This window comes from Prosopis cineraria, unplaced genomic scaffold, assembly GCF_029017545.1.
Source record: "Prosopis cineraria cultivar Desert tree isolate PC_DT_omini unplaced genomic scaffold, ASM2901754v1 PC13, whole genome shotgun sequence".
Classification (NCBI taxonomy): domain Eukaryota; kingdom Viridiplantae; phylum Streptophyta; class Magnoliopsida; order Fabales; family Fabaceae; genus Prosopis; species Prosopis cineraria.
Genome location: NW_026555344.1, coordinates 38,973,355 through 38,981,439, shown reverse-complemented (window position 1 = coordinate 38,981,439; position 8,085 = coordinate 38,973,355). Strand labels below are relative to the sequence as shown.

The following is an 8,085-nucleotide window of genomic DNA, read 5'->3' as shown; positions in this document are numbered from 1 at the left end:
AACCATGACAAAATTATTAAAATAGTGTATTAGAATTAAATTTACAAAGCATTTTAAAAGATGAGCAAGAAGGAAAGAGTAAGAGATAGGACTTGGCCTTGCTTAAATAAGCTTAAATATGTAACAATGCCTTAAGATTTAAACCTAGGTTTGAACCAGTATACAAGCTTTTTTCAATCACAAATTTGATTGAGCATAAAACTTTTTTTTAAAACCTACTTATTAGCTTAAAAAGTATGCTTTAAAAAGCTTTTACTAAATTTTAAGCTTACTGAACATTATCAGCAATGCTCAGTCATTCAATCAGAAAAATATAAATTACAATATAATAATATAAATTAAATGTAGTTAATATATAAATAAAATATATATATATATATATATATGACTAAATAAAAAAGCTCAAATAGGCTAATAAAATATTATATATATATATATATATAAAATTAAATAGCCTTTTACTCAAATAGGCTATGTTTATAGGCTTGCATTGAGACCTTAAAAAATAAGCACGGTCAATTTAGTCAAATAAACTTTAAAAATAGATCTATTTAAAAATAGACTAAGCTAGGTTTTGATTAGTCCAAGTCATTAGTCGCCTGGTCGGAGGCTATCTCATTTCCACCCTAGTTGCCAGCACGATAAGTAGTATGTTGAGGAAGAAGAACGTGTCATTTTCCCAAAAAAAAGATGGAAACTCAGAGGGCCCTTAAAAATAGTATGGAAAACAATAAGTCAAGACCTTCATGCAACTCCAACACAATTTTGCACAACCAATCAAAATCCCCCTCCTCCCTCTTCCCTTGCTATTTCAAAGCTCACCCCAAAAACAATTTTTTTTTCCCAACCCATTCTTTCTGTTTTATAAGATAACATTCACTCCTCAATTTTCCCTTCATCCTTGTTCTCTGACCATTTCTTCATTTTTCTCTCGAGGTTCAAACAATGCGTGAAATCCTCCACATTCAAGGGGGCCAATGCGGCAACCAGATTGGAGCCAAGTTCTGGGAGGTTGTCTGCGCTGAGCACGGCATCGACCCCACTGGAACCTACAACGGCCATTCCGATCTTCAGCTTGAGAGGATCAATGTCTACTATAATGAAGCCAGTTGTGGAAGATTCGTGCCCAGGGCTGTGCTCATGGACCTCGAACCCGGAACCATGGACAGCGTCCGAAGCGGACCTTACGGTCAGATTTTCCGACCCGACAATTTCGTTTTCGGCCAGTCCGGCGCCGGAAACATTGGGCAAAGGGTCACTACACTGAGGGTGCCGAACTCATCGATTCAGTTCTCGACGTGGTGAGGAAGGAAGCAGAGAACTGCAATTGCTTGCAGGGTATATACGTTAATCAGTTTCTTCAGGATCAACTCAAGAATGCCATATATGATATATTATAGGAACGTACGAGACTAGAGAATATATTATTTCGTTTCTGATGTGATTTTGCAGGTTTTCAAGTGTGTCATTCTCTGGGCGGAGGAACAGGGTCGGGAATGGGTACGTGTTGATTTCAAAGGTGAGAGAGGAATACCCAGATCGGATGATGCTTACTTTCTCCGTCTTTCCTTCTCCGAAAGTCTCTGACACCGTTGTGGAACCATACAATGCGACGTTGTCCGTTCACCAGCTCGTCGAGAACGCCGATGAATGCATGGTGCTTGATAACGAAGCTCTTTATGACATTTGCTTCCGCACCCTCAAGCTCACCACACCGAGCTGTAAGATTTTTCTTGTTGGATTTCAATCCTCTCAGAAACTGATCATGTTTATAGAGATTCTTGATTCAAACTGTGTTAATTTTTCTACGAAACAGTTGGTGATCTGAACCATCTGATATCAGCCACCATGTCTGGAGTGACATGTTGTTTGAGGTTTCCCGGTCAGCTGAACTCTGATCTTCGAAAGCTAGCCGTGAATCTCATCCCCTTCCCTCGGCTTCACTTTTTTATGGTGGGTTTCGCTCCTCTGACCTCTCGGAATTCTCAACAATACAAAGCTTTGAGCGTACCAGAGCTCACACAGCAAATGTGGGACGCGAAGAACATGATGTGTGCTGCCGATCCAAGACATGGACGATATCTCACAGCTTCAGCAGTGTTCAGAGGAAAGATGAGCACGAAGGAGGTTGATGAACAGATGATCAATGTGCAGAACAAGAACTCTTCATATTTCGTGGAATGGATTCCAAACAATGTGAAATCAACCGTGTGTGATATTCCTCCAACAGGATTGAAAATGGCTTCCACGTTCATCGGAAACTCGACATCGATCCAGGAGATGTTTCGGAGAGTGAGCGAGCAGTTCACGGCCATGTTCAGGAGAAAGGCTTTCTTACACTGGTACACAGGGGAAGGTATGGACGAGATGGAGTTCACAGAGGCTGAAAGCAACATGAACGATTTGGTTTCAGAATATCAACAGTATCAAGATGCCAGTGCTGAAGAAGATGAGTATAGAGACGAAGAGGAACACAATGACGTGTAAAATATGACGTCCACGGATGGAGCTGTTTCCATCTTCTTGTTGCTCCAACAATTGCCATTATTCATTCTAAGCGGCTAGGCGCAGGAATTGTTTCATCAAAATATGAATTCTTTTTATCAACACATTTTGTTGTGTCATCTGATTTTAAAGGTATTTCGATGGGTTATATATTTTAGGGTAACTTCAGGCTGGCTCTCAATCGTAAGGGGTATTCAGATACAGGAGTAAAGAGAACAGAGTTGAGAACCAGAACAGAGGGTACAGGAAGAAATTTTGGTTACATTTTCATAATATTTTTATTTTGAGATTTTTTAAGGAATATATAATTGACTATCAAAATTTCCATGAAGTGATTAATTAGAAGATAGATTTTTAAAAATATATTATCTAAACTTAAATATTCTCATTTATTTATTTAATTGTTAGCTTTTTCAATATCTAAATTACAATAAAAATTTTGGCAAAAAAAAAATTACAATAAAAAATATTCCTCTTCCGGTACCTCCCCTTCTTGAGGCGATGTTAGATCGCTTGCGAGAAAAAGGTGGGAAAAAAAAAAAGAAAAAAACTAAGATCATCCAATATTAAATTTTATATTTCATATTAATTAATAGATTATATTTTAAATAGGAAAAATTATATAAAGATCCCATAGAGTAGACTTATTTATAAATAAGTCTCATAAAATTTAAAAATTACAACCAAATCCTTAAGACTTGAATGTAATTTAAAATTATACTAAAAAAATAATAATATCTCAATTAAATATATATTATATCAATTAAATAATTAATTTTAATTATTTATAATTATTTTATCAATAATTTATAACTATAATTTTAATTTTTTACAGTTATAATTTTACATATCTAATAGGTAAACAATGATGCATTACTAATAAAGTTACCATTAATTATTTACAATTACTTCATCGGCAATTTATAATTATAATTTCATATATTTAATAGTTAAGCTGATCAGTTTAATTATTAAATATATGAAGTTATAATTATAAAAAATTAAAATTAAAATTATAAATTAATAATAAAATAGTTGTAAAATATTTGACTAATGTAATATACATGCATGCATGCATGTTTGCTAGGGACATTATTATTTTTTAAATATCAAATTACACTCAGTCTTAAAAGATTTAATTATAATTTTTAAATTCTACGGTACTTATTTGTAAATATCAATCAAACCTATATATAATTTTTTCTTTTAAATATTTGTTTGACTTGAAAAGACTATGTTGTCTTTTGCCCACCTCTCATTTTCATTGATATATATTCTAATCTATCGACCATTAAAATATGTGAGATATTTATACTTCTTTGAATTCTTTCTAGCATATCGCACCACAAACATAATTATATATCCCTATATTTTATTTCATTTTCATTTCCGTCTTTTTCATCAGTTAAAATTTTCCCCCACTTTTCCAGGTGTAACACTAACATTAGTTTCTTCTCCAATCCTTTCCATGCAAATCAAAAAATCAAATAAAATAAAGGAATGACACCGCACAAGGTCAAGAATATGCTCTCATCTTTTTACTTTTTGTCCAATGTTATATTTCAAACGGCATTACTGGTTACTAATTCGGCAAAGATCTATCTGCACAATGCAGCCTATGAGGTATGAACCGTTTATCATTAGCTAACTATATGCAATCGTTAATAGCAAGTTGGATCTCAATCTGCAAACAGACAACAATAAGTGGAATATAATTTGACATATACTACAATACAATACCAGAACCTGAAAATAGCAAGAAACAATAATGTACATCACAAATGCTTCCCAACCAGATCTACTCCTTACCATCTTTGATGGCTTTATCTACAACTATGCTCACCTTCTTGTATTCGAAATCTACAGGCTGCTCCTTCACACACTCCTCCGGCACCACCGGACGCCGGTTGCCGAAGATGGTCCACAAATACAGCACAACAAATGCAGTCAATGCTCCACATCCACCACCAAATATCATTGCAGCAAGAACTCTCAGAACACAATCACTCCTTGGTTTGACTGTTACAGTTTCAGAATGTTTAGTTAGAGCCTTCAGATCCAGAGGCTCCGAGTGCATCCAGTGTGGAAAAGGCCTTTGATTAAAGCTCCATGAAAGGAGAAGACAAGGTTGGGATTGAAAACTGCTATTCCCCTTCACTGAATTAAACCCCACAAACATTTCACTCTTTTTCCATATCTTTGAAAAGTCTATTGAGTACCAAATCAATGGATCCGAAGGCCTGGAATGACCAAACTGACCAAACCTCACTTCTAAGCGTTGTGAACTTGCTTCGTAATCAATCCAAGTGTGAAGTTTTGCTCCATTTCTTAGAGCCATCCTCACAGAGGAGGTGTTGCGTGTTTTTGCTGGTGCTAAGTCACCCACATCAATGGCCACATTACAATAAGCAGAGCCACCATTTCGACCACCAGACTTTGCGGTGAATTTAACATCGACGACCGTCGATTTTCTTTTGTTCAATGCAGAAGAAGAAATCCCAGATGAACTTTTGTCAAAGACATCATCTTGAGAATCACTCGGAACCATAACAAAGGCCACACCATCCCCATCCACCGACAAGATCGAAAATGCAAAATAAGTGGAAAAAGAAACTAATTGCCTCGGTTTACCTTCCATAAGCTTGATGGGTTTTTTATACATGACTCCCCCACGGCTCTCAGACCCAGAAAGCTCAACCGCTGAACCACCATTGACGACCTGGGAACCGCCAAAAAGGGCAACATTGGACTCAAATTTCAGATCCTTGTCAAAATCGGTGAAAGAGAAGGATGAAATTGGGTCGGAGGCTACGGTTGTGAAGAACAAGAGGAGGAAAGTGAAGGCCGTGAAGTAATGGGAAGTGGAAAAAGCGGCCATAATTGAGGTGGGAATGAGCTGAAAGTGGCTATATGTGGAGCTGCCGTGGATTCTAAAGCTCGTGGGTCGATCCCATTCGGGTGTAAGGTAAATTGCTGGCTAGGGTTGGCGTTGAGTCGAGTGAAAGAAAGAAATTGATGGGAAGTAAAGATTTAAGAATAATCAAAATTTTTGGAACAAGTTGGCGTCGGAATGGGAGTTGTGAAAATTAAAATTTGGCTACTCTGTTTCTGTAAGACCCGTGGTTGGATTTCTCCAGTGCCAGATGACTCAGGGAATAAAAGAATATAATAAATTGCAATTTGTGCTTTATAATTATAATAATTATAATTAAAATTTTATTGATTTGTATGATCCACACGTTATTTAAAAAATAAATAAATGAGAGAAAATTAGCTCGTCTTTTATATACATATATGTACATTGGAAGAGATTTCGTTTTCACTTGTGTTTCATTTCATATCAGGTATGTAAAGGAAAATGAAATTGTAACAACTTTAGCGCCTTCTTTTTTTGTTAATTACATAGTTTTAATTTTATTTTTATTTGAAATAATTTAAATGTAAAACTGTTGTTAGCAATAACTAGCTTATGTAATGGAGGTTTGGATTAATTTAAACAAATAATAATAATATTTTAGGTTTCTTAAAATATTAGGCGACGAAATTACAAAAAACAGACAGTTAACTAGTTGGGAAGGTAAGAAAATGAAAAATAAGGAAAAATAAGTAATTAAAAATTAAATAAGTCATTGAATACATCAAAAAACTAGATCAATAGCTATTAGCTAAAATTATAGTTGAATCATGAGATCAATAAAAATAAAATATTAGATTAAATTAATCAAAATACTAATTTAATAACTTATCGGATTAACTGGTGATTAACCTGATTTTCAATTTATGAAACAAAATGATGGTGAGGGGAAAATTGGAGGAGGTGGGGCATGGGCAAAGAAGAGAGAGAATATTGGAGGGACCACGTTAAAGGAGCACCTTCCACGAGGGGCCTTTGTTTGGGTTGCTTGCTTCCGACACATTCAAAACTGCTCCTTCTGTGGCGCACTGCGCTCCTCCTCCCTTTCGCACGCCACTTTTGCTATCATGCGCCTTCTTCCTTTCTCATTCCTACTTCGTTCCTCGATACCCTCATTTCCGAGGGAGACTAGGAGTGAAGCTGTTATATAGATGACAGTCAACTTAAAATCAATAAATACATGAAAATGATTTTGCAAATGACTTCGTTCCAACCTTGGAAGCTTGGTTCCAAAATCTAAAACATTACGTTAAAGATTAATTCAGTTGTAAGAATTTAGTATAATCCATTATAAAATCAGAAGATTAATTAGTTAACTTCTTCATTATTTGAAGCAGGTCTTCATTTTTAAAAAATATTTTATAATTTATAATTTATAATTGGCGTTTCTACTTCTTTCAGTTTTTAATATAAAGTAAAGCCAATCAATTTTTCACTAATTAAAAAATGTTAGATATGTTTTTAAAGCTATGAAAGAAACATGTAGCTTTCTTATTTTTGCAGTTGTGTTGTGTTGCCAACTTGTTGCTTTATTTTCGCCTTTAAATCTTAATATTCTTCTCTGTAATTTTATAAATGCAAACTCGCTCTTCATGGTCTCTCTCTCTCTCTCTCTCTCACGGCTGCTCCGCCACGTCATTGCCCATTTTCGAATGTCTTTGTCATTCTTAGTGTAGTTGGTTGGTGGCTTGAGTCTTTCAGGTTCATCAAATAGGCTAAACCACGGGTTGGGATTTGGTGGCACCTTCTGCTCATTCATAAAATAATCAACTTCCACCATTCTCTGAATCAACTAATAAGAGTTATTATAGCTTAACCAGTGAATCAGTAATATATAGTAGTGTTAAAATTTTATTCACTCCATGCTTATATATAAAATATTTTTAATTAAATTTTACATATCAATAAAAATTTATTATTTAATTGAATTTACATAAAAAGACAATGATTTTTCAGTTTTACTCCTAATAATATGATAATTAATATCATGATGTAGTAAGAAAATATAATTAATAATTTATTTTATTTTTTAAGATAAGGATAAAATTGTCTTATTATTTAAAAATATCATAGTCAGTCCTTATATTTAGGGATAAAATAAACTTTTAAAAAACATCTTATATATAAGGACGGAGGGATTATAATAGAGCTTAAAGAGTCTTACTTGTTCTGTTTCTATATATAAAAAAAAAAAACTATTTCACACAGTCTTTTAAAGTTGGTTAATTATAATAATTATGTCTGAAAATAAAAAAATTAGATTAAAATGCCACGTGTTAATCAATATAAATATGCATTAATTATTTCTCATTAATATAAATTATGGGGAAAATTTAAAAAATGTGTAATAAATATTTATTAAAATATGTAATTTTATTTATATAAAAAACACGTAAAAAATAGTAATTTCTGTTATAAATAAAAACAGAGCAGTATTTGGCTCGGGATATATTAACCTCTGTTAAGTTCTCTTTAACTTGACATGGGATAATCTAAAATATTATTAATATGAACAAAAAGCGGTTGGGTAAATTCCAATAGCGAGCAAACAAGCTGAAAACGATTTAAATTCAATCTGTGGAGTCTTGGTTTAAGATTTTAAACTCAGATAAAGTGAATTTTAAATGAATTACCATATTATTATAATTTATAAATAATATAACTTT

At 33.7% G+C, this 8,085-nt stretch overlaps 1 protein-coding gene and 1 pseudogene across 1 annotated transcript; one reads left to right on the top strand and one right to left on the bottom strand.

Moving 5' to 3' along the window:
* The first annotated feature begins 861 nt into the window (after positions 1-861).
* On the top strand, positions 862-2,750 carry LOC129290262 (tubulin beta-2 chain-like; annotated as a pseudogene).
* A 1,434-nt stretch (positions 2,751-4,184) lies between these two features.
* LOC129291246 (L-type lectin-domain containing receptor kinase VIII.2-like) lies at positions 4,185-5,639 on the bottom strand. Its single transcript, XM_054928512.1, has one exon. The coding sequence runs from the start codon at positions 5,381-5,383 to the stop codon at positions 4,304-4,306; it is 1,080 nt and encodes a 359-aa protein (XP_054784487.1). The 5' UTR covers positions 5,384-5,639; the 3' UTR covers positions 4,185-4,303.
* Between the last annotated feature and the right edge of the window lie 2,446 nt (positions 5,640-8,085).